The sequence below is a fragment of the Gobio gobio genome (assembly GCF_949357685.1).
Source record: "Gobio gobio genome assembly, chromosome: 10".
Taxonomy (NCBI): Eukaryota; Metazoa; Chordata; class Actinopteri; order Cypriniformes; family Gobionidae; genus Gobio; species Gobio gobio.
The window spans coordinates 38,754,452-38,782,246 of record NC_137116.1 but is presented as its reverse complement, the minus strand read 5'-3'; the positions used below and the strand labels follow the sequence as shown (position 1 = coordinate 38,782,246).

The 27,795-nt window shown below is 40.1% G+C and overlaps 1 protein-coding gene across 1 annotated transcript; it reads right to left on the bottom strand.

Moving 5' to 3' along the window:
- Nucleotides 1–110: 110 nt before the first annotated feature.
- On the bottom strand, nucleotides 111–27,322 carry LOC307133280 (putative helicase mov-10-B.1). Its single transcript, XM_079828261.1, has 22 exons — nucleotides 26,863–27,322; nucleotides 26,374–26,473; nucleotides 17,990–18,189; nucleotides 17,661–17,899; nucleotides 17,176–17,431; nucleotides 16,954–17,088; nucleotides 16,631–16,802; nucleotides 15,391–15,545; nucleotides 14,437–14,610; nucleotides 14,192–14,339; nucleotides 13,892–14,059; nucleotides 13,026–13,123; nucleotides 12,821–12,918; nucleotides 12,621–12,719; nucleotides 9,650–9,752; nucleotides 8,369–8,486; nucleotides 3,778–3,969; nucleotides 3,019–3,090; nucleotides 2,798–2,923; nucleotides 2,621–2,709; nucleotides 2,399–2,517; nucleotides 111–1,295 (listed from the first exon to the last, which is right to left on the bottom strand). The coding sequence occupies exons 1-22, from the start codon at nucleotides 27,006–27,008 to the stop codon at nucleotides 1,234–1,236; spliced, it is 3,069 nt and encodes a 1,022-aa protein (XP_079684387.1). The 5' UTR covers nucleotides 27,009–27,322; the 3' UTR covers nucleotides 111–1,233.
- Between the last annotated feature and the right edge of the window lie 473 nt (nucleotides 27,323–27,795).

The following is a 27,795-nucleotide window of genomic DNA, read 5'->3' as shown; positions in this document are numbered from 1 at the left end:
AAAGTTTACTGTGATGGGTAGGTTTAGTGTAGGGGAATAGAATATAGTTTGTACAGTATAAAAATCATTACACCTATGGAATGTCCTTATAATGATAGGTGTACCAACTTACAAAAAAAACATATTTTCATGTTGAATTTTTGGATGATGAAGAGACTGTATATACAATGCTTTTAGTGACAAAACAATACATATTCAAGGGGGAAACAACTAAATTCCTTAGAAAAAAAAATATACAAAGTACATTTTCATACAAATGGATTTATTTTTTTCAAGCTACTTGTCATGGCATGCAGCACATTTTCGAGTCTGCCTTGATAGATCTGACTCTGAGAAACCATGATTTAAGCCAGAAGAGTAACTGTAATGCCTGGTTCTGAGTGTGTTGATAGGGTTGTTAAAAGAAGCACATTAGCATGTCTTCGGATTTTACATTGATTTGTGATTAAACATGAGATCCATCCTCCATTACACAAAATTGCATTTACTTCAGTCAAACGTCTTTCAAATTAAGTACACAATATTTGAATCATGTGATTGACGATGCACTGATGTAAACCTCCAAACCAAACAAATGGGAACACAATCAAAACCATTATCACCATGAATTATTAAGCATTACTAAATTAATGCTGCTGTATGTTGTTTGAAAGTTTTATGAAATAAGGCACTTCTTTTCAAGTAATCAATGATTTATCAATCATGTGTTCCATGAGCTCATATTTATTTGATGTATCTAAACTATGTAGACAACATTGCGTACAAAGCCCTGAGATTAACGGACAGGTTTGCAGATTTTCAACCAGTTTTGTATTGTTACAAATGAACAATGTTTACTTTTTTAATGTTGCCTGCACCCCGATCTCCCCCGTTTATTTGTCAGCAAACATTTGACAGCTCCAGCGCTTTTGTTAAAACTACAGTGCACTATGAGTGTTGAAGTTTCCCTATCTTTCTAGGAAAAAGGCTACCGCTACAACTCCTTTTCTCTAGTCACAATGTATACATTTTAAAAAGTGCCTTTCTACTTTCTATTGCATAGACACGTTTTATTAAAACCCTATCTTGACAACAATGAATGACCAATTTAATGCAATGTTTATATATCATAGTACTGTTTAGGTTTAAAATTAAGCTTCTGAGTTCCAGACTTTTCCAGTGTAATGCCAGAAAGGGGTGTGGTTATGCTAATGTGGACCTGCGTAGGAGGGGCTTTAATAGTGGCACTTCATTTTAATGTTCATGTCTCCATGCAGGATTCTCATATCGCTGGACCACACTCTCCTCTGTTTCCACTAGGGGGAGAAAGAATATGATAGTGAGCACTTGGTGTACATGATTTTCTGCACATTCAATCCCAACAAAGAACAGAAATTGGCCTTAAAAAGAAGCTATAAACAAAACAGGAGAGTTGTGCAAGTTCAAATGCACTACTGTTTAAAAGTATGATCCATCATTCTATGCTGATTTGAAAGTGAATAAGAATTTATTATTTTACGGTCATGCTGCTGAATATATTTGTGGAAACAGTGATACATACACTTTTACTCTTTGATTAATATACAAGTTCAAAAGAACAGCATTTATTTGAAATAGAAATATTTTGTAATATTATAAATGCCTTTACTGTCTCTTTTGATCAATTTAATGTGTATTCATTAAAATATTAAATTTGATATTATTAGAAGTAAGTATTTATTGAAAGAAATCTTACTGACCCCAAACTTGAACACTAGTGTATTTGTATAACCGGTCAGTAAATGGTGAGTTATGAATGTGCAGTCACACTAGGCCTTACTTCAGACGCTAATAAGCATTGGAAACAGAATGTGACGTCACACTCTAGGGCCATTTAAATAAATAATAAATTATAAATAGAGTACATTCAAAATGTTTAAATATATCTCTTTATGCAAATTCATAGATAAGAGTTCACTGCACTTGAACTTAAAGGTGCAGTGTGTAGTATTTATGAGGCTCTATTGACAGAAATGCAATATATTATATATTATAATATATATATATAACTATGTTTTCGGTGGAGTTTACATAATGAACCGTTATGTTTTTATTACCTTCATTATATGAAGCCATTTCTATCTACATACACTTGCACTGCCATGTTTCTACAGTAGCCCTAAACGGACAAACTGCTCTAAAGAGCGCTTGCTACTCTCTGCTGTCTCAGACGATGACATCTTTGTCCTGTGTCGGCCACCGTAGCTTCTCTATGTGCTTCAAAGGGAGGGGTCAGAGGTGGCCTGTTACAATTCCCAACCTCACCGTTAGATGCTGCTAAAATTTACACAGTGCACCTTTAAGTGAAAGACTAGCTTGATGGAAGCAAATTAAGTGCTAAGTCTAGTGTGACCGCACATGAATTAAGGCCATCTCTTACCTTTGGTCTCCTGGTGGATGTTTAGAGCGATCAGACGCTCAACAACTTCCTCTGTTCCCTCCAAGTCGGGATTATCATATCCAGTATAACCATTCTGCTCCTTGCAATAATTAATAAACCTGCAAACAGAAATGTACAAAAAAAAAAATTACTCGCAAGTTCACACAACCTCACAATATTTTATATGCATTTCATTCATATGTTAGGTGGAAGCGTATGTACCTGCCCCACGTTGTGTCTGTTTGTAGAATGATGGGGTTTCCCACCACGATCAGCAGGGATTTTGCTCTCGTCACTGCCACATTGAATCTCTGGAGGAGAGAAGAAAGGAGGTGAGCAAACTTTGTTTTCTAGGCTTCGCTGTATTGTATCGTCTACTCACTGTGTGTGAGATACTACCTTCTCATTCTTGAGAAACCCAATATTGAATGTTTCATCCAAAGTGAAGTGTTCCTTGCTGCTGCGAACAGTTGACACAATGATCACTTTCCTCTCTTGGCCTTGAAACTCCTCCACGGATCCAACCTAAACAACACGTACAGCATTGATTTTTTGCTCGCTTGTCCTGACAAGGATGAGAACCGATAACAGAGTGTAGGAGTGCTCAGACTCGCACTGACCTTCAACTCTTCAATGCCCATGCAGGATTTAAGCTCCCTGGGAATGCGAATGGCTTTCCTGATTTTCTCCACCTGTAAAATTAAAACAATGTCGAAAAATGGTATACAGTGATAAAATCATCAAGCAATCTATGTGAAAAGAAAACAGTAGAAAAGGTGTGTATAGATTTCTGATTGTTCAAAATGAATCCCCCCAAGTACAGACTATTTCATGGATATTCACTAACGTTCAAAAGCATGTTTTTTGTAAGAAATTAATACTTTTATTCAGTAAGGATGCATTAAATTGATAAAAAAGTGACAATGTTACAAAATATTTATATTTCAAACTAATGCTGTTATATTGAAATTTCTATTCATCAGAAAATCCTGAAAAAAATGTATCACGGTTTCCACAAAAGTATTTAGCAGCACAACTGTTTTCAGCATTGATAATAATACATGTTTCAGCGGAAAATCAGCATATCAGAATGATTTCTGAAGGACCATGTGACACTGAAGACTGGAGTTATGATGCTGAGAATTCAGTTTAGTTTAATAAAGTAAACTATATTAAAATAGAAAACACTTATTTTAAATTATACTGTAATAATATTTCAAAGTACTGTAGCATAAGATACTTAAAAAAAATCTAACTGACCCCAAACTTTTGAACAGTAGTGTATCCTCTGCAAACAAAATTTCTTGAGGGTGTACTTGCTACTAACTGCATTTTGTGTGCAGTATGCATCAGGTTTGCTGTTGAAAATGAATTTTCACCTGTTTCCTGTAGGGGGCGATAATGCCAATCTCTTTGGGGGAGAGTTTTGCAATGCCCTTCTTGCCCTGTGTGAGGAGCAGCTTCTTCAGGTAATCTATGATGATGTTGATTTCAGAGATGTTGAAAAAAGAAGGGCTGTTGGACTCTCTGTCATCCTTTCCAAACACTCCATGGAAAATCACAGGAAAACCCTAGAAAAGAAGCACAGGCTAGAGCATAATGTGTCATCTCTAGAAAGTACAAAAAAGCTGATAAAGTGAAAACGTGCAAAAATGATCAGTGAAACCCAACAACATAATTAAAAAGGGACCTTGGTAGAGTAACAACAGCATTACAAAAACAAGTGGAGACTTAATAAAAGCACCCTTAAGCGCAAAAATGTAGCCATGAAATACAACCAAGCTCAGGAAGACTGTTATCTCAGTTTGTGGCCTTCACATTCCTTACACTAATGACTGCTGTGTGTGCAGGACTGCATGACCGCATAATCTACACTGTGGACTAAATGTAAACAAGTGAATGGAAGAAATTGAAATGCTCAAAACGACACATTTTTAATAGTTTGTTTACTCTAGAACACACACTTTAACTCGACTCATTTGTGGACTAGTTTTTCCTCATTCAAGCAGACAGGAGCTTGTATGCCCAGAAAAAAGATTTGTGTGACATAGACTAATAATCATGTTTTGTGTCCCTGAGTTTCAGTATGAAGCAAAGACAAGACACAACAAAAAGAGACAAAAGCAAGCAATGTTTACCAAAAATATACTTGAATACTGAAAAGTTGCTGAACACAAAAGATGATATTTTGAAGAATGTCGGTAACCAAAATGTCGGTTGATGGGCCCTATTGACTTCCATAGTATTGTTTCCCATACTATGGAAGTCAATGGGGCCTTTCAACTGTTTGGTTACCGACATAATTCAAAATATCTTCTTTTGTGTTCAGCAGATTCATATAGGTTTGGAACAACTTGAGGGTGAGTATGATGACAGAATTTTTCCTTGTTGGGTGAACTATCCCTTTAAGGCTGTGTGTCCACCAAAGCGTTTTTTTACGCGGCAGGCTGGCGTATCCAATTGTTTTCAATGGGAGCGCGTGTTTTTAGAACGGCACGAGGCGCTGAGCCCGCTGCGTTTTTTACCGGTTGCCGAGAGTTGAATAATGTTCAACTTGAATATAACGCAGCGTTCTTCATTGTCGCTTTTTACCCAGCCGACCAATTACATTAGAGGAGGGGCAGGACAAATACAACACCAACCAACCGCCACATCCTGTTTGTACAACGTCAACAGATGACAACAACAAGCATAATAACGGAACAAAATCATTTAAAACAAGAGTCAGAGAAAATACTTTACATTGCATCTGCATTTTTATACAGAATCAATACAGAAACAAACTACCTGTGAAATGAGATACTAGTAACACTTCCGCGGATATTCCGTATCATAAGTAAAGAGTCTCAACTGAAAAAAAAAACGCTTCGCTACCAAAACACTCGCAAAACCCCAACAGCAGGGCGTTTTCAACAGAGCGCCTAGCATTTTCAGCTGGCTGAAAACACTTTGGTGGACACATGGCCTAAATGATGCCGCAACCATATGATAAGTGAAGTTGAAAATTATTTGCTTCTTCATTGGTGGGTGTCCTAACATAGGGTCTGTGCCCAACTCGTATGCCGCAAAATGATGTGAAATTACTGGAAATACAAGTGCAAAACCGCAACTTCTGGCTAATAATGTCAAATCTGATTACAAAAAAACATGTATATCTTTGTTAGAACGATTCAAAACCACAACACGTCCATCTATTTCTGAAGCTTTAGCCTTTCTTATCTGGCCTAAGCACATGTAGGCTATAGGAGGATGTAAGTTTCCTGTATATAGGGGAGCGCGGGGCAGAACCTAATGTGCGGTTAGTTGCAACACGCATGGTTTAAAACTTTCCTCAGATGCCAGGATGACGAAACTTGGTGTATTTACTAGTTGCCATATCGACATTATTTAGAAAAAAAATTGCGCCAAAATTTAAAAATCTTTGGAAGAACATTATCACTGAACATTTATTTAACCATAGCAAAAATACATTTCTTACTTAAGTTTATTTTTCATCAGTTTTTTTGGGTTTATTTAAAATAAGACAAATCTGATATTATTTTAATCTTATATCTGTTATTTAACAGTTTAGATCTTTCTTAAATGCTGATCTAACCAGCAGAAGACACAAGCCAGGGTTTAAATCCCAGTTGTGCAGGTGTGGTGCATTGTACACTGCGTTACAATGAGCTCCTATTAGAAATATGCTATTATATTCTATACTTTTATGAATTCTTTTGAGAAACCATGAGAAAAGGGTGAGATGTCAATGTTCAGAAATGATTCATTATTATGTTTTTAATTTAGCTGTATAGCTGTATTTAGTGATGTGTTTGTTGTCAAACTCAAATGTGTATATTTTTAATGATTAAAAAATGCCATTATTTTATTTTAAAAAGTTAATAATTGTATTTTATTGACAAAATATTTTAGTTTGTCTTGGATATTTTTTTGATTATATCAGATAACATTTTAAGCTGTCATTTGGTCATGTTACAATGTTTTAATAATAATAATAATAAGTTTATTTTATATAGCGCCTTTCTCAAACCCAAGGTCGCTTAACATAGTACAAGGAAGCCTAACAACAAATAGACAAACAAAATAATATCAATAACAATACAACAAAACAAGCTGTGTATGGAGCTATGTGTTGGGTGTAGAGGAGAAGTGATCATTAAACAAAAAGGTCTTGAGATGTGCTTTGAAGAAGGGAAGAGATGGACAAGTCACGAAGAGGTTGGGGGAGGGAGTTCCAGAATTTGGGGGCCAAGGCACTGAAGGACCTGCCACCCAGAGTGGAGAGTCTGGTGCGGGGGATGACTAGGAGGTTTTGGTCAGAGGATCTGAGTGAGCGGGAAGGAGTATAAGGGGTCAAGAGGTCACAGATGTAGGGGGGAGATGTTTGAAATTAATGTGGTGAAAAAATAAATACTCTGAACTTCAAGTAGATTTACACAAACTGAGACAGTCAAAAAACGTTAGGTTGTGCCCCGCTCTCCCCTACACTATATTGGCAAAAGTTTTGGGACGCCTGCCTTTACATGCACTTTAAAGAGATCCCATTCTTAATCTGCAAGGTTAATAATTAGGAGTTGGCCCACTCTTTGCAGCTATAACAGCTTCAACTATTCTGGGAAGGCTTTCCACAAGGTCTAGGAGTGTGTTTATGGGAATTTTTGACCATTCTTCTAGAAGCGCATTTGTGAGGTCAGGCACAGATGTTGGACAAGAAGGCCTGGCTCACAGTCTCCGCTCTAATTTATCCCAAAGGTGTTCTATCGGGTTGAGGTCAGGACTCTGTGCAGGCCAGTCAAGTTCCTCCACACCAAACTCACTTATCCATGTCTTTATGGACCTTGCTTTGTGCACTGGTGCGCAGTCATGTTGGAACAGGAAGGGGCCATCCCCAAACTGTTCCCACAAAGTTGGGCGCATGAAAGTTTCCAAAATGTCTTGGTATGCTGAAGCATTAAGAGTTCCTTTCACTGGAACTAAGGGGCCAAGCCCAACCCCAACCCCTGAAAAACAACCCCACACCATAATCCCCCCTCCACCAATCTTTACACTTGGCACAATGCAGTCAGGCAAGTGCCGTTCTCCTGGCAACCGCCAAACCCAGACTCGTCCATTGGATTGCCAGACAGAGAAGTGTGATTCGTCACTCCAGACAACACGTCTCCGCTGCTCTAGAGTCCAGTGGCGGCATGCTTTACACAACTGCATCCAACGCTTTGCATTGCACTTGATGTAAGGCTTGGATGCAGCTGCTCGACCATGGAAACCCAGTCCAGGAAGCTCTCTGCGCACTGTTCTTGAGCTGAGCTGAGCTGAAGGCCTGTGTGTCTCAGCATGTGCTGAACCAGCTCTATGATTTTACGTTGCCTACCACTTTTTTGGCTGAGTACTTGTTGTTCCCAATTGCTTCCACTTTTTATAATACCACTAACAGTTGACCATGGAATATTTAGTAGTGAGGAAATTTAATGAATGGACTTACTGCACAGGTGGCAACGGTACCTAGCTTGAATTCACGGAGCTCCTGAGAGTGACCTATTCTTTCACAAATGTTTGTAGAAGCAGTCTGCATGCCTAGGAGCTTGATTTTATACACATGTGGCCATGGAAGTGATTGGAACACCAGAATTCAATGATTTGGAGGGATGTACCAATACTTTTGGCAATATAGTGCCCTTGTTCTATTGTTCACTTCTTCTTCTTGCTCTTTGCTTCAAGGGCCTTTCAGTTCCCTTACTCTTTGCTTGATTATTATACTCAGATCTAGACTTTAAATTTTTTTAATTTATTTATTTGAATTAAGATTTCTTTCATTTCAATATTGTACTCAATTATTAAAAGTTTGACTTTTTATTACTCTATTTTCATCCTCACACTTATCTAACTGGATCTCACCACATCATATTCTGATCAAAATATATTGTCTTGACGCTGTCTAAATGATGTTTATCAGGTGTGTCTGGGATGTCTCACTTTTATGGGCAGGTACTCCCAGTTGCAGTACTGGTTAGAGATGATCTCATCTGCACATGTCAGCAACTCCCCATCATAGAACAACTCATTAGGAACCTTCAGAATGGATGGATGAGACCTGAAAAGACAGAAGGAGAACAAAAAATAGACTTATTACAGTGGCCCTACAACATAATTCAGACACTGAAGTCTCATTTTAAAATGTACATACAAAAAATATATAAAAAAAAAAACTAAAGAAGCATCTATATCTTTAAGATACTGTGTAAATTTTGTCGTAGGAATGTGAACAAAACAAAAAAATCCTACACCTGATTAAGGATCCATGATCAGGTGTTCCCAACACTTATTCCGGATCGGGCCTATCCCAATCTATTTTTACTCAGATTGGCCCTTTCCCAAAGTTTTCATATGGCATCCTGTCCTCTGAAGACTTCTGACCAATTAAATCTTTCTAGTGCCCTTTTCCGTTCCACATAGCAAACACACACTAGCTTTATGCTTCCCATGTTTATTAGGAGTGAAATTTATGTTCAAGGTATTTTTGTATCTTCTTGATAATTGGATGTGCCCTAATCTTTGCTGAGCATAGCTCTCGGTTACTAAGCAGATAAGGTCTTCTACTATTACTGGCTACAAGTCAAAACTACTAAATCAAAAAGAAAAATGGCTCTGGTATGTGTGGGCCTCATTCATAACCATCTGTACTCTATCCACACAGAGGTCCAGGAATTTGTGATCTGCTCTATAAATCTTGGAAACTTTCTCTACATATATTCTAAGCTTTAGTTCAGCTTTGAGGCCCCTGTGTTTGTTCCATTCAGTTGTACTCCAATAAACGGGTTCCATTACTAAATATTAGTTAATGAAATAAGTAACATTAACTAACAAAGAACAATACATTTGTTACAGTATGTGTTAAACTTTGTTAATGTTAGTTAATAAAAAATGTAACTTTTCATAGTTAGTTCATGTTAGCTCAGGGCCATTAAATAATATTAACAGATACAACTTTTGATGTTAATAATGTATTAGTAAATGTTGAAATGAATATTAACTAAGATTAATAAATGCTTTGGAAGTCATTTTCACTAACTGTTAGTTCACGTAAACTAATGCAAATTAATGAAACATTGTAAAATGTTACCTTTTTTTTTTTTACGCATAGTGTGTGAACATGTTTCCTCTGATGGACCCTAATTATTCAGGGATTCCATGACACCAACTAGTCAACTAGTCAGTCAATTTGTAGTTGAGGTCTCTGGATTATTCAGACTTTACCTGTAGTTCCGCAGCAGTTTGGTGACATAACGGTTGTCGTATCCTGTAGTACCTTTCTGGTAAAGTTCATTCTGTGTCATCAGCCTCTCCAGCAATGAAAGACCTACAAACACATTTACAATGCAATTTACAATAAGAATAGAGTGTTGTGAAGGAAATGTTGAATTAAACATAACTAATATTTATTTTTCTTGCAGGATTAACATGTATATGCTTTCGAGTACTAAATTTCCCAACATCAAAGTTAGTGTATACAGCACCATGACCCTAGCAACAAGCTGAAGTATCAGGGGAATCCAAATTTGCTTTACCTAGTAATAGAGAATTATACATATGAAGAACCAATCATATTGAAAAAATATATATATATAATGAATAACTTAAATTAGGTGCGTAGGGGAACTCTACTACAGTGGATGCTGTACAGTGCCCTCCACTAATATTGGCACCCTTGGTAAATATGAGCAAAGGTGGCTGTGAAAATAAATCTGCATTGTTTATCCTTTTGAGCTTTCATAAAAATAAAAAAAAAATTAAAAAAAAAATTCTAACCTTTCATTTACGTAAAACAATTTAAAACTCACATTATGAAATATATATGTTTTTCTCCAATGCATGTTGGCCACAATTACTCAATTCTTATGAGTAAAATATATATATATTTCCATATTCCCATTCATATATATGTTTTTTTAGCACACCAGGGTGACTAGGAGCATGGAATTGTCCAGCCATGATATTTTGATATGATATGTAAATAATATATAAATATGAGGAAACACTTTATCATTCATCACAATGAGTGAAAGCAAAGAATATAGTCTCTATAGTGCAGCAAAAGATTGTTGGGCTTCGCAAAATAGAAAGTGGCTGTAAGAAAATAGCAAAAGCATTGGAAATCCCCATTTCCACCATCAGGGCAATAACTAAGAAGTTCCAATCAACTCAAGAATCTGAATCTGCCTGGAAGAGGACATGTGTCAATATCGTCCTAATGCAGTTTGAGTGGCCAAAGACTCTCCAAGGATCACAGCTGGAGAGTCCTGGGGTCAGAAAGCATAAAAAAGATCAAACAGCACCTACATCACCACGAGTTGTTTGGTAGGGTTTCAAGAAAAATCCTCCTCACTTATCCAAAAACAAACGGCAGCATATTCTGTTGTCAGACATGACTGGAACTTCAAATGGGACCGGCTTCTAGGGTCATATGAAACCAAAAAAAAAAAAAGGCAGCAAGATGTGTTTGGTGCAAACAGGAAAGTAATAATACAGTTTATTGCCCACGGTTAAAAATACAGCTGGATCTTTAATGTTTTGGGCCTATTTTTTTGCTGGAGGTCCTGGACATCTTGTTCAGATACATCATGGTATCATGGATTATAGCAGATACCAACAGATAAAAAATCAAAACCTGACAGCCTCTGCTAGAAATCTAATAATTAGCACAAAATGAAGCTTCTGCCTGAGTCCGATTCTGTAAATCCGCACCTGTCCGTACCCACAGTGCTTAAAACCGCATCCAACCCGTTTTCCGACAGCAGCACTAATTAAAATCCGCACCCGACCCAAAATAAAATCAGTTTAGCATATCACATTATAGACACACTTACAAAAATGTTTATTGCCAGCATACAGAAGTTCAGCCGGATCTGTCAAAAGGCTACATCATGAAGAACATAGTTATGTCACATAAATGTGTCCTCATTATCTCTACGAAGCACCTTCAGTTCTGTTCTGTCCCCTTTTGAAAATACTGTTCGATAGAACTGTGCTTGGTTTGTTACCACAGTTATCTGCGTGCTTCCTCAGCGATGAAGTTCCACATTTGCGGCTATCCAATACGAAAACTTTAAGGCAGGTTTTGCATGCAGCAAAGCCTTTCACAATATTGTTTTCTTCATCTGAGATGACTCCAAATTTCTCCCACACACTGGACTTGATTTTTGATGACGTATTGTCGACAACTTTACAATCTCCACTAGCTATTCTTTTCTTCAACTCCTCAGGATCCATCTCGACGACTGCCCTGCAGGCAGATCGCGTGGGCGCTGTTGTGATTCTCCTGGGAGAGCGCACGCGCCGCGCGGGCACAAATAAACTGACAAAAAAAAACTTGAAATACAGGCAAGGCATATTTTGTAGATGTGTTCCTAAAAATATGCATATTTTTTTTAGGAACACATCTACAATATACATGCATATATTTTTATGTTTGCACTGTTTTAAACCCGTGTTTAAACCCGTGTTTCTCCCTTGTCCGACCCGACCCGTATCCGACACAGTAAGGATGTTTTTCACCTGTTTCAGCAATATTCGTGGGTCACCCGAACCCGTGCCTCTGGCTTCTGCCATGGCCGTCCCAGTTCCCTGACCTGAACCCTATAAATGAGTGGGGTGAACTGAAGAGAAGAAGCACCAACATGGAGCTGGGAATCTGAAGGATCTGGAGAGATTCTGTATGAAGGAATGGTCTCTAAACTCTTGTCAGGTGTTCTCCAAACTCATCAGGACTTATAGAAGAAGACCCAGAGCTGTTTTCTTGGCAAAAGGATGCTGCAATAATTGGGTGCCAATAATTATGGCCAATGTGAACTAGAGAAACATTTATTTCATAATGAGATTTTCCCCCCACTTTCAATTGTTTTACTTCAAATGAAAGTTTAGAATTTTGTGAATTTTTTTAATGAAAAATCAAAAGGAAAAACAACGCAGATTTATTTTCATATCTGCCTTTGCTCATATTTACCAAAGGGTACCAATATTAGTGGAGGGCATTGTATATATATTTAACACCATAACTCAAGCAACAAGCTGAAGTATCAAGTAATCCAAAATTGCTTTTACCAAGTAACAGAGAATTATACATATGAAGAACCAATCATATTGTAGAAAAATTATGTAATGATTAACTTAAATCAGGTGCGTAGGGAAATTCTACCACAGTGTATATTTGTATTCATTTGTATCTCACCTAGTCCGTATTTAATGGAAAAGGGTGATCTCAGGATTGGTCCCAGCTGCTTGGGATCTCCAGCCAAAACAAGCTGCCCAGTCTCTGCTTTCAGCAGTCCTAAACACATCCACACAATGATAGACAGAACAATGCTACCACAGACTGATCTCTAATGAAAGATCTGAGTTTTCACAATGTTATTCTGTAAAGTCTTCAACCTGCCACACTGATGATGGTCTCTGGCTCCACAGCATGTCCTGCCTCATCCACAAAGATGTGAGAAAAATGATCCACAGGAAAACCCCCACTAACCAGCCTACCAACACACACGCACACGCACACATAAACACTCTTTACCTTTTGGCTGCTATGTGTATGTGAGAGAGTATGTGTATTGTATTTGTATAAGATGATGCCCTTCACCTGCCAGCGGTGACTAGAGTGCTGACCAGGATCTTGTAGGACATTAGATCCTCTTTACATGGGAAAATAATCTTATCTTCCTCCACATTACTGTTGTTCTAAACACACAAAAACACAGTCAGTAACAACAACAAAAAAAACTATACACAACTCATTCTCTGAACATGTCTCTCTCTGTGTTCCCATGACTTACTACTGAAATTATCATAATATAAGATTACTAAATATAGCATATTATTTGATTGGATTTAACATTTTACTGTTATTAAAATTAAAATATGCATTCACTGTAGCTTTGTTAATAATGCTTTATGCATTTTGTCAGAATTTGTCTTTTCCCCCCTTTATGATCTCTCTGACATCATATTTAAAAGTGGTTCAAAGAACAGAAGTATTGTTTCTTCAAAATGTAGCCCCATTAGCTCTGGGAAAAATCAAAGTGAACATTTTTAAAATAACATAAGAAAAATGTCTTAGCAAAAAGTACAGAAAATTTGATTAATAATGTGGTGTGGTGCTTCCATATTTCCATATTTTAATTAAGTTAAGGCTGTGATTGCCATATTTGCAATGTCCTTTGTTTTTATTTTTTTTTAAATATAACTTATAACTAGAAACTGAGTGATACAATCATATAATAATAATAATAATAATAATAATAATAATAATAATAATAATAAAAATAATAATAATAATAATAGGTATTTATTTTTAGCATAAATATTCATATTTAGTCCGCGTGTAACTTTTTATTTTAAAAATGAAAAGTCCTTTTCTATCGGTTATTTTCTTTCATAACTTCCCATTTTTATTGTGTTCATTTAATCAAACCTTTAATTAATAAATAAAGTCACACAAGCACTAACCTGTAAGACTTGAGGGATGTCTCTTGGATTGCGTGAGCTAGCGTAGAGTCTGTATATTTTACGTGCATCCACATGTTGGCTAGTGATCAACTTTTCACACAGTTGATCAGCTGCGCTGTTAGATGGAGCGCAAGCTAGGATATAAGCACCGGGTATATTCTTCTCCACCTGAGAGATGAAAGACAAAGAATCACTCACAATAGCTGCTTATTAAATTTAGCATACAGACACAATGAGATGATTTGCATGTAGGTGTGTCTGTTAGGTGTGTGGTGAGTTGAACATGATAACCAGTTTTACCTGTTTTATTGCCTCCAGTATGGTGACGGTTTTACCAGTGCCAGGAGGTCCAAACACCAAGTACGGTGCCGGCTTGGACGTACCGGCCACGATGTTACATACTGCAGTTTTCTGTTCAGGGTTCTTCTCAAGTTGTTGATCAAAGAGTCTTGAGACACATACACACATCCAGTTGAAATACTCCATAATATTTCACTAAAATATGATTTAGTAGCATACTTTCAGTCCAGATGGGTCTTACTGACCTCAGTGCAGGTGGAGACACAGGGGTCACAGTCCTTGAACCCTCGGGGAACAGCACATCTCTGAGATTGTGCTGGACCGCCATGTGTACAGCTCTGTGTTGCAGTTTTGATGGGAGACGATTCACTGTGAACTCCACATGGAACTTCATATTATCTATAAAACCGTCAAGCAGCCTTTACACATAAAACAAACACATACACACAAAGTTTAAGTGGTTATAAACTGGTCTGTAAACAAATATGCAAAATGACACCAATTGAACATGCTATAATATTTTGTGGTTACATGCTATAAGTGTGTGGTTTAAGCATTTGATGTTTGACTTGCACGACCGATCAAATGTTTGGGGTCATTAAGATTTTTTGTTTTTGAAAGAAGTATAATTACAATATAAATGTATTTACACTTTAATATATTTTTCAAATGTAATTTATTCCTGTGATGTCAAAGCAAATTTTTAGCATCATTCCTCCAGTCTTCAGTGTCACATGATCCTTCAGAAAACATTCTAATATGCTAATTTGCTGCTCAAAAACCTTTCTTATTATTATCAATGTTGAAAACAGTGTTGCTTAATGTTTCTGTGAACAATTTCTGGATTATTTTATGAATAGAAAGTTCAAAAGAACAGCATTTATTTGAAATGGAAACATTTTGTAACATCAGAAATGGTTTTACTGAGGTCAATTGAATGCATCCTTGCTGAATATAAATATTATTTCTTTCAACAACAAAAAAATTTTACTGACCCAAACCTATATATAGATTGGTCAGTTTTTAATGCTTTCTTATATATAATTTATAGTACATGGACAGAATATGATGATATATTTTTCTCATTTCAAGGATAATCTGGGAAAAGAGCCTTGTGTCTTGTCATTTTTAAGTGTGACCCTATAAAATGCTCTTTAGCTTAAAATCTTAGCTTGTCATAAACTCCTCATACTTCATACCTTCCGGAGAAGCCCAGTTTGACCTGATCTAGTTCCACTCTGTGGACGTAACCCTTGTATTTGGTCACAGTTGAATCCTCGAGCTCATCACTCTTGGTGAGAAGCAGGTGATCTCCTCTCAGGACTGATGGCCTGTTCTCTGATACACCAGGGAGCTTTAACAGAGACACACAAACAGCTCAAAAAGGTATCGTTTTCAAACAAATATAAAAGTACATACACCGCTAGAAATTTTACATTCCAGAAAGTTCACAGAACGTCCCCGCTGGTGTCAAGGACGTCGTCTGGTAACGTTCCTAGACTGTCATGATGTGGAGTTCTTTAAAGGGTTTGGAGACGTTATTTGACGGACCTTCGTGGAACATTCTGGACGTTCTCAGAACATTTAGGGGACCAGATTTTATTTGGAAAATTGATGTTCTCAGAACATTCTCAGAATTTCCCCGCTGGTGTCAAGGAAGTCGCCTGGTAACGTTCCCAGAACATTTTGAGACCGTCACGATGTGGAGTTCTTTTAAGGGTTGGAGAACGTTATTTGGCGGACCATCAGGGAACATTCAGGACGTTCTGGGAATGTTTAAGGGACCATTACTATAGGATGTTCCCTCTACACTATATTCCCATAACGTTTGCAGGACTTTTAGGGGACCAACCTAGAATTTTTGGTCCTATTTAGGTCTTTCCATCATGTTTACAGAACATGTTTGTGTGAATCTATGTACACTGGGCTGCTTTGCAAATGAGGGTCAGTAAAACGCAGGATTTGCACAAAAGTTGCTTCTTAAAGATGGATCAATACCAACCCTTCGTGATCCAACTTCATATCCAGAACACGCAAGTACTGCACTTTATAATGTGTGTTTTTGCAAATCGCCTTTCTGAAATTATGTTCGCTAATGCGGCTAAAGTTACCACTGTCTCTTACGGTGTTCACAGAGACCAGAGCTTGTTATTCTCAGCGCCCCTGATTCTATAAAGGGTTCGGGATTTTCGTGAGGTAGGTCGTGAGAACGTCCCCTTCTACGTGGGTACTACATAAAGGGACACTTCACCCCAAAATGACAATGCATCATGATGTTCCAAAACCAAACTGTGATTGGTTGCTTTACATGTCAGTCAGACGGCCTCTTGGGTGGTCATTGGCCAAAGAAAGCTAATATGGAGTCCTTCTCCCGTCAGTCTGAACTAAACTAACACAATCACATGCTTTATTAAACAACAGAAAGAAGCTGCCACTCACCTCTAAGACCAGAAGTGGTTTTCTGTTCACTTGCTCATGGCCCTTCACCATGGACACATCTTTTTTGTTATATCTCTTGATATCCATGCGCATCTGATCCTCCTCCAGGTACAACAGTAAATCAAAGCGCTTATCGTAGTTCAGAAAATCCAGATCACTCTCAAGTAGTGACCTACAAACAACCAAACGTACAGAGAAATAAAAAGTTACAATGGCTTTTACTACACATGCTCATGCAGAGAGCTTATTCTGTACTCTTCAGGGACTAGTAACAGGTCTCAGATCAACTGTAAAAGGCACAATTGGAGCTAAAGACCACTAACTTTTGTTCCTGGAGCTGTATTTTGAAACTCGGGACAGGATGGTTGACTTTCAGGACTACGATTAAGTCAGAGATGTAGGAAGGAAGACGGTAAGTCTCGAGTGGCACCACAAATTTCAAAAAGTTTTGGGTAGAACTGCAAATGAGAGAAGAAAAAAAACATGCAAATGAATGATTTCTGTACAAATGTATTTAATTCTAAAGAGAGTGATTTTTCTCTCACCTCTCAGGTGGAAAGCCCTCATCTATGTTGCACCTCATTGGCTCATAGGTCTCAAGCCGTTTATGTCTGAATGGTTCTGTAGGAACCAGCTGAGTAGAAAGCTCAGAGTCAAACGAGTACTCTGCCTCAATGAAGCGCACAATGTGGAAAGGATGGCTGGCAGACTGGGTATTTTGCTTAAACTCAAACACCAGAATGGCTGAATTAACTCCCACATGAACTGGTGTGAATTTCAAGGTCACCTCATACTTTTCACCTTTTAAAAAAAAACGAGAGAGAGAGAGCAACAGTTTGGGATCAAACCTCTTTCGCACCACAGTCCAACCCTTCATAGGAACGTGTGGCAACCACTGCTATATAATATGGAAGTAGGCATTCAGAAGCAGGAAAAGTCACAGACTAGCAAACTACAGTACCAAATGTAGGCTCCAAAAAACACCAACACCACTTTATCTTGTATTGCTGTACTGTTTGGTTGCACTCACATGGTTCTAGACGGAGTTCATTGTTGCGCGTGACTTTCCTGCTGTCTTCCAGAGTGAAACACTTCAGCCAGTGAAGAGCACCATAGTATGTGAAATACACGGCTTCTTGACCCGTGTTCTCCACAAACAGCTTCAGCTCATAAACTTCTTCCTGATCCAGAGAAAACTGAATCTTGCCATCCTCTATTTGCAGCACTGAGAACACCCGCACCCCATTCTTATCAGCTATAAACACAGACCTGGAAAGGAAAAGGGCAGAAAAACCTTTTCATATTTCGATGTATTTTCAGTGGTTGGTTTCTATCCACTGTTCAAAGTGACCAGTTCACCTCTCTGTAGTGTTCAGTCGGCGTAGGATGTCTTTTGCCAGTCTTCTCCTCCCTCTGACTCCAGCCTCTGGTCCTGGCGGTAGGTCAGGACACTGCGCACTAGCGGGCGGAGGCGAGCCACCATTACTCAGACGGGGAGTAGCTTGGTTTTGCTGTCTATGATGGGGTCTGTCCCATTGATTATGTGGCCTCACTCGGACCTAGAAATGCCCCAATAGGGTTGTCAGTCTTTGGCCATTCTCAGTAACACATTACATTATGACAGGGATCAACAAATAACGATATAAGTGATATTTCAGATTTTTTGAGTTTTGGTCATTGAAATTAAGAAATCAAATCAAATATAAATATAAGATGAAATATGTAAACTTAATCTTGAACAACATTATAAAAGTTGCTTTGGTAACTAAATTAAATAAATGAGCTAATTTGAAGCTAATTAAACTAACACTGAAATAAAATCAAATGAAAGTTAAATAGAAATATATATAAAAAAAATATACAAAAATGACAAGAGCATAATAATATTTTAAAATTTAAACAAAATATTTATAGTATATAAATATATTTATATATATTTTGTATATATTCTGCAATAAATGTATTTTTATATTTGCTAGAAATAATATCTATTTTTATTTTTCATTAAATATTAAATTTTAATTTCTATTTTTCCCCCACATTTTTCACAAAGAGAAAACCAAACTTTCACCAAAATTCACAAATGTCAAATTGTCAGTGGCACCGCAAAATGATTCAAAAGTGCACAAACCCCACACTAGCAAGATATCCTTATTGTTGAGCCCTGTATAACCAGCTCACTCATTTATGAGATTTATCAGATCATTTTTAATTGCAGGATGACATATTCCCCAGATTCGATAAGCCATTAAATCACAGTTTCATGTTAGTTATGACCAGTTAGTTTCATGCAGTAACAGTGTCTACTAATATTACAGTATCTTCAGCTAAAACAGCAAAACTTTATTATATTCTTATTTTCTAAACAGCTGAGTGCATGTTGTATTCCTCTTTTACGGTGTCCCTCTCCAAAGCATTCCTAAGAGACAACAAGCGTGACTCTTTTTCTTATGAGGCACTGTTGACTTTGTCTGAAATGGCAGAGTGGAGATTTTTGTGTGGTTTTCTCACTTAATTATTAACATTCAGCAGACAGGTTTATGCCCAGGAAACTTCAAAGAATGAGGATATGCTGTCCTCCTGAGTGTCTTGATTTACTTATTTCATCTGCACCACTGCCTTTTTTTCATAAAATGAATTAGCTAGAGTGATAAGTTGCAGTGCTAGTGCATAGCATATGACAGATGTCTTGAATTGATACATTTGCAAGACACTGAAAAAATGTTTTATGAAAGTATCGCATAATAATGGATATAAAAAGGGCACCTATTGTATAAGTGGCAAATACCAATACAAACACAAGTATAGGTAGCTAAAAAAAAGTGATCCACAGTTTTAAAATAAGCTGTAGATCAAAAGAAAAGAAAAGAAAAATCACTTTGGATATACTGTTTGGTACTGACCGAAAACTGCATAGAGTTGCATAACATCTGCTGCATGTCCTCACATGTAATCAGGGTTGGGGAGTAACGCAATACATGTAACTTAGTGACTTTATTTCATTACAGTTACATTTTTAATGGGTGGTAATCAAATTACAGTTAAATCTGAAAAGTATTTTATTTGTGTAATGTCATCTATTTAATTTGAACATTAATATAAACTGTAACGGGCAATTCATGTAAACAGCAGTTGGTGATTATAAGACTCTGACAGTCTGCAAAAGCGTCCTAAGCTACATTTCTGCTCATAAAATGTCCTTACCCTTGCAGAACATGCAATTTTTTAAAAGTTTTAACAAAATAAGAGGATAAAATTGCATTTTATTTTTATTTAGTACTGTCCTGAATAAGCAATTTCACAAAATAGATGTTTACATGTAGTCCACAAGACAAAATGACTGAATTTATAGAAATTGCCCTTTCAAAAATTGACATACCCTTGAATCTGAACAGTCTGTCATTACCTGGATGATCCACGACTGTTTTCATGTTTTGTGATAATTTATGAATCTCTTGTTTAAGTAATTTCGACATTTTAATCTTACAATTCTGACTTCTTTTCTCAGATTTGTGAGTTATAAACTCACAATTGCTTATCATGTCTAATTATAAGTGGGGAAAAAAGACTGACGTTTTTTTCCTCAGAATTGCTATTTATATCTCATAATTTTGACTTTATAACTTGCAATTGTGAGTTAATATCACGCAATTCTGACTTTATAATATACAATAGCGAGTTTAAATCCCCCAAAAAGTTAGAATTGTGAGATAAAATGTCACAATTATCTTTTCAAATTAGTGGCGGAAACAAGCTTCCATGAAACTCAATGCATTAAGAACAGGGGGTGAAAAAAACTTTAACAGGATCATGTGTAAATTTTACATTTAGTACCGCCCTTCAAGAAGCTAATAACTACATCCCAGAAGACAAAATGAGTACAAATTGACCCTGTTCATCCAATTCAAACAGTTTATACACCACAGATCTTAATGCATCATGTTGCCTTCTTGAGCATCAGTATTTTTTCCCTTATTTCTAAGATTGTCTGCATTGGTTTTCCCCTTCAGTTCATATTGTGGGAAAACTGATGTTGTTTAAAATAATATGCAGGAAAACGTCTCGGGTTATGACTATAACCCTTGTTCCCCGAGAAGGGGAACGAGACACTGCGTCATCATGACGACACTTTGGGGAACGCCCCTCGCGTAAAGCGTCTGAAGAAACTGTAAAATCAGCCCAATCCGATTGGTGTTGCGTGATGACGTCGTATGTGACGGCATACCCGGAAGATACAAAGAGACGTCTGAACGAAACAGAGATAGCGTTCTTTGCGATGAAGCGAGCGCTCTGATGATTGGGTGGACACGAGACGCAGTGTCTCGTTCCCCTTCTCGGGGAACAAGGGTTATAGTCATAACCCGAGACGTTCCCCTTCGAGGGAACTCGAACTGCGTCATCGTGACGACACTTTGGGGAACGAGTACCAACTATCCCGCACCAATCATACCCACCCCAGTGTGAAGCTGGAACCAGGCACAACTAGGGGGCGAGCACTCTCGCGCCAGGCGTCTCAGGGAGATGCAGACTATAAAAACGAATGAAGGTGTGAGGAGTGGCCCACCCAGCTGCCTCGCAGATGTCTAGCATAGAGGCCCCAGAAAGGAGGGCTACCGAAGAGGCCATGCTCCTGGTAGAATGGGCCCTCACGGCTAAGGGTGAAGGCAGGTTGCGCACCCGATAAGCCATGGCTATAGCCTGGACAATCCAGTTACTAATCGTCTGCTTTGACGCAGGCAGCCCTTTCTTGGGTGAACCAAAACACACCAACAGCTGGTCTGACTTTCTCCACTGAGCAGACTTCTCCAGATAAATCCTCAATGCCCGCACGGGGCAGAGGAGGTGAAGTCTGCTCTCTTCCGCCGTCACGTGAGGTGGAGGATGGAATGCCTGGAGAACCACTGACCTTGCCCTGTTAGATGGCACCTTGGGCACATAGCCCTGGCTGGGATGCAAGATGGCTTTAACCATGCCAGGGGCAAACTCCAGGCAAGTCGGCGTGATAGCCAAGGCCTGGAGGTCCCCCACTCTCCTCAGAGAAGTGATAGCAAGGAAAAAAGCCACCTTGAAGGTCAGTATTCTCGCCTCAGCCGACTCCGGCGGCTCAAAGGGGGCCTCAGCCAAACCCTCAAGCACCACCGCCAGGTCCCAGGTTGGGACCCTGGAATGAGCCGCAGGCCTCATCCTCCGAACCCCACGGAGGAATCGTACAACCAGATAGTGCCTTCCCAATGGCCCATCACTTAGAGGTGCGTGGAAAGCCCAAATGGCAGCCACATACGCCTTAAGTGTGGACGGGGAAAGACCGGCGGAGAAGCGGTCTTGACGGAACTCCAGCACTGAAGCCACGGGCAGATAACTGGGTTCACCTCCCGCTCTCTACGCCAAGTGGAAAATATTCCACTTCAGGCTGTACAACCTCCTGCTGGAAGGAGGTCTGGAGCTGAGTAGGGTCTCTACGACACCCGCCGACAGGCCCTCTACTAGGTACTGGGCCCCCTCAAGGGCCAGACCCAGAGACCCCACACCTCTGGCCGGGGGTAGGCTTAAATCGTGCCCTCGGCCTGAGATAGCAGGTCCCTCCTCAGAGAGACCTGCCATGGGGGACCGTCCCGCAGGTAGATGATGTCGGAGAACCATACTAAAGTGGGCCACCGGGGTGCTACTAAGAGAAGACTGATGCCCTCCCGGCGGACACGATCCAGTACTCCCGGGAGCAGAGTGATCGGGGGAAAAGCGTACAGACGAAGCCTCGGCCACATCTGTGCCATGGCATCCAGCCCCAGCAGGGCCAGATGAGTGAGGGAGAACCACAGCGGGCAGTGGGACGTCTCTTGAGACGCGAATAGATCCACTTCCACCGGGCCCAACCGCTCGCACATAGCCTCCACCACCTCGGGGTGGAGTCGCCATTCCCCGGGCCTCAGCCCCTGCCTCGACAGGATGTCTGCTCCCTAGTTTTGGTCCCCGGGGATGTACATCGCCCTGAGGGATGACAACCTCCCCTGGGACCACAGGAGAACCTGATGCGCCAGTCTGCAAAGAGGGCGCGACCTCAGGCCCCCCTGGTGGTTTAGATACGATATTGCCGACATATTGTCGGATCGTATCAGGACATGGTGGCCGCGGAGGTCCGGGAGAAAGCTCCTCAGAGCTTTGTAGACCACCAGCATTTCCAGGCAGTTGATGTGCCAGGAAAATGCCGGGTCTCCCACAGACCTCTGAAAAAGCGGCCTTCCATGACCGTGTCCCAACCAGTGAGGGATGCGTCTGTTGAAACGGTTTCCCGACAACATGATGCTCCCAGCACCGGCCCCCGGGACAGGAACCAAGGTCTCTTCCATATGACGAGGGAACGAAGGCATCTGCGCGTTACCCTGATCATACAGAATGAATTTCCCCTCAAGGAAAGCCCCCTGGTTCACTTCCGCATCAGGACATGGTGGCCGCGGAGGTCCGGGAGGAAGCTCCTCAGAGCTTCGTAGACCGCCAGCATTTCCTGGCAGTAGATGTGCCAGGAAGAATGCCGGGTCTCCCACAGACCTCTGAAAAAGCGGCCTTCCATGACCGTGTCCCAACCAGTGAGGGATGCGTCTGTTGAAACGGTTTCCCGGCAACATGATGCTCCCAGCACTGGCCCCCGGGACAGGAACCAAGGTCTCTTCCATATGACGAGGGAACGAAGGCATCTGCGCGTTACCCTGATCATACAGAATGGTCTTCCCCTCAAGGAAAACCTCCCTGGTTCCCAGCCACCACTGTAGGGGTCTCGTGCAGCAGGCCAAGAGATATTCTGTTGGACGCAGCTGCCGCAAGTCCCAGCAGTCCTAAACTGCTGTACAGTGATGCCCGAATGGAGGAACCTGATAATGATACGCTTCGCCCCCGAAAGCGAACCTCAGGAATCCCCCGTGACACAGAAGGATGGAACATGGAAGTATGTGTCCTCTTTAGATCCACCGTGACAGACCAGTCCTCAGACTGTATCTGAACCACGACACTCAAGCATCTTGAATCTGAATCTCCTCGGAGAACGATCCAAGTACCTCCGATCTAAAGTTGGACGCAACTGGCCATCCTTCTTAGGAACTATGAAGTACCGGCTGTAGGACCCGGACTCCCTGACTGGCGGAGGAATACGTTCAAAGCCTCCTTAACCGACAGGGAGTGTACTTCCTGTTCCATTACCCGCACCTGCTCTGGGCCGACCACAATTCAGACCACCCCGTTAGACTTCGGGGGAGGGAACTGAACTGCAGCCTGTAACCCGTTCTACAGTACGCAGGGCCCATGCAGATATATTCGGAGGCATAACCATGCGCCGAGATAATCTGCTAAGGGAACCAGCCTCTCGAGGCCAGCCTCGGGTGTCAACCGAGCCTCCTCCCCGACCCCCTGAAGCGGCTAACCGGCAGGGCGAAATCGAGGAAGATTTTCGGTGTGCGTACGCGTTTGCTGGACCGCCGCAGGTCTTGCTAGAGGCGGCTGGTGCAGCGCGCGTGCGCTGAGAAACGATGTGGCCCGAAACGTACTAGACGGCGGGAGCACAACATCGATTCCCAAAAGCTCCTCAGGGAAGGCGACCTCGATCGCTCCTACCCGGGAGAGGGGGCCGGCCAGCAGGGGCCTCATCTAAGGGAGCAGCTCGACAGGGCCGCAACCTCCAATCTTAGATGGATATCCAGACAAGTCAAACACGCTTGGGCGACAGACTGATTAAATATCTAACTTAACAAAGTCAGATAACATGACACTCAATTCCTCAGAATTAAATGTCATCATAATCACCCAACCGTGCAACCTGGTCTGAATGATAGGCTGAGTAAAAAATACATCTAACTCCTATAGTCAGATAATATTTTAATTTAATTCCTCGGAATTAAATGCAGCCATAGTAAGGTGAAAGCGAATACTGTTCGATTATATTATATACGGCTCGAAAATCACACGTTGCCTCAGCAACGCGGCTCAAGCAGTTATAATACAATTGGCCTTCCTCCCTCGAGAAGAAAGCCAAACAGTATCACATTTCACAAATACGGTGAACATGGTCTGAATAATAGGCTGAATATCTAACTCCTCAAAGTCAGATCATATTTCATTTAATTCCTCAGAATAAAACGCAGCCACAATTATCAGACAATACTGCTTAATTGTATTATATACGGCTCGTAAACCACACGTTGCCTCAGCAACGCGGTTCAAGCCGTTATAATACAACTGGCTTTCATCCCTCGAGAAAAAAGCCAAACGGGCGCGAGGCTGAAACACCCGAAGGCGCACGGCAGTACGCGTCGAGATATTTCTGAATGAAAACAGCCCGCCCCCTCAGGAGCTGACTGCATGCCTCGCACCCACAGTATCCCTTCTCACCGTGTCACGTTGTATCACTCTAATAACAGACCCAAACCTGCGCGCCGCCTCGGAAACTCGAGGTTGAATCTGCATTAGGAAAGGCGAGCCTCGATACGGAGCCCATCTAATTCCTCAGAATCAGACAGCTCACGCATCGGGTCCTCCACCCCGGGGGAAGAAGCCGCAGCGCGGGCTTCCACGCGGGGAAGGAGAACAATGGAGCTGTCACCGGGAAGGAGAAGATGCATAAGCACTTCTCAAGTTCCCCTGACAGACCCATCTGCGAGTCCATGATAGATCAACCGTGCTGCCTCAACAGCACGGGACCGGCCATGGAATTCGCGAGCCCTGTATGCTTGTGAAACAACGTTGGTAGATAACAACACCAAATACTCTCAGACTGGTAACACAGAGCGCTAACGCTGAAGAGCAAAAAAGCTATCTCTGTTTCGTTCAGACGTCTCTTTGTATCTTCCGGGTATGCCGTCACATACGACGTCATCACGCAACACCAATCGGATTGGGCTGATTTTACAGTTTCTTCAGACGCTTTACGCGAGGGGCGTTCCCCAAAGTGTCGTCACGATGACGCAGTTCGAGTTCCCTCGAAGGGGAACCAAGTCCTTTGGTGGTCCCTTGGTGTTACTAAGTATTCCAAAGTATTCTAAAGAATTTAGATTCAGTTACAAAACTTGTGTAATTAATGAAATACATTACAAATTACTTTTTAAAACATGTATTTTGTAATCTGTAGAGAAATATTTTAAAAGTAACCTCCCCAACCCTGCGTGTAATCCTATTCTTTGTTTAGCATCATATCTGTAATTTACTTCTCATACCGGAAATTGCCAGAACTGATTTATAGCATGTTTTTAAAAGATCCTTTTTCACACATAATCTCTAAACGGTAAATACCCGTAATAAACTCTGTGTGAAAGGGTTTTAGATGACTCACTGTTCATGTGCATCTGATTAAAGGAGTGTCTACCATCAGCTGATCAAGATAACACTGAATGATTACATCAACTAAGTTTCAGTTTGATGAAAATGAAACACTTATTCAGGCTCCAAATTTAGACACAATATTGTTTTGCTTTCCAAAAACTATTTATCTTAGCATTACCATTACAAACCATTTACATAAACAGCATGTAATTATGAGAAGATCAACTTTTATTTATGCCATTTCTTTATTTTAATTTTATTTTTTAAACCCCAGGAGTAGACACGACCAAACTGTGTTTGGATGTGTAGCTATAACATAAACCAGCATAAATACAAACCTACAAGCATACTGCCATTGACAACAGAAATAACAACACTATATGGGCATCAACAATAGAATTACAAAATGTCAGACAGTGGTAAATACAAAGGAGGTTTCTTACTTGTGTGTTAAAGTAAACATCTGTTCTGGTGACACGCGCTTTGCTGCAGTTTCTCAGTACAAAGAGGACTGAAGAGAAGTTTGGGTCTCTGACTCCGTCCCTGTGGATACAATTCGTAAAATAAATAGGCTACATGTTTTCATAAGTGCCTCTGTCCACTCATTTCACTGGTCAATTTATTCCAGTCATTTTATTTTATTTTGACTCCGTTTTGAGTAGAATTCAAAGTGAACACTGCAGGTTGAAACTTGGATTTTACATAAATACATCAAGAATTTTACATCAAAGTTTAATTTAACTACTGAAGAGAGAAAAAAAGGTTTTCCGTTTGTTTACAGTGTAATAACCTACTGATGCACTTCCTCTTTAAAATGTCTGTTTGAATGAATTGCACATAACGATCATTTCAGTGTAAGTATAGCCTAAGCGGAATAATTATTATAAGCAATACAAATTTAAAATAAAAAATAATAAACGTGAAATGATTACCTGTGTCGGAACTCGTCATTGTAGATATTTTTGAGAGAGCTTCTATCAGTAATGTGTCTCCTGTGGCTTTCCTCAAGCAGCTCTATAAAGTCAAATCCAACTACACGCAAGTCAGCGTTAGAAATCCTATTTTTTCTGTTTACCATGCTTAACTTTGGTACCGTGAGTCCTGTTGTAATGCACAGATATAATGTCAGTTATGATCCACACTGGCTTATATAAGCGCAGCTGTTTCAGCGGAAGCGGTAACGCAGGAAACGAAACTTAAGATCTACGGTAGGTTTATGTTTCTACAATGAAAACGTAACAAATGCACTTCGTTTACTTCTGTTAATAAAGGAGAACAGTCCAGGAGATGTCCAAAGCGCTAGTGGGCAAAAATAGAGGAGTAAAAAGCACATTATTATAAGAAGAAACTCTTTTCAGTTGCTCGGAGAGGTAAGTGCGCTCTCTGGTGGTCAGAGGGAGCAAGTGCTCCAAATATACACCTATTCTTTCTTGAAAGTAGTCTTACAGTTGCAGAGCTATTTGTGCTGTTCGTTTCTGATTTATGTGGGTATGTTACATTTTGTCCGTGTTGCTTATAATAAATTCAGTCAATGGTGTACATTATTAAACAGGACAGGGAAGTTTCACACAGGCCCACACAAACTCGTTTTTTAAACTTCCAAAGGACAATGTTTCTGGTCTTCATTTCGAGGTAGCCGGTCTTAATGCATCCCATCCCGTCCCATCCCAGACTTGAAACTCAACAATGCAGCAGGCCCTGACATTCACCCACGTAACGTTACTTTGAAAGTAGGCCATGTATGTGCTGATCAGTTGTGTTCAGGTCTTCATTTACATTTTTCTTTATCCTTGTCTTCATCAAAAATACCTGTAATGTGGAAGACATCGTGTCTTGTTCCTATTCCAAAACATGGCAATGTCACC

Coding starts and splice junctions, on each gene's coding strand:
- LOC307133280 (XM_079828261.1), bottom strand. CDS start 27,008: ATGGTAAACAGAAAAAATAGGATTTCTAACGCTGACTTGCGTGTAGTT. Junction 15,546..16,630: donor AACCACTTCTGGTCTTAGAG/GTGAGTGGCAGC, acceptor TCTCTGTTAAAG/CTCCCTGGTGTATCAGAGAA. Junction 2,518..2,620: donor ACAGACACAACGTGGGGCAG/GTACATACGCTT, acceptor TTCTGTTTGCAG/GTTTATTAATTATTGCAAGG.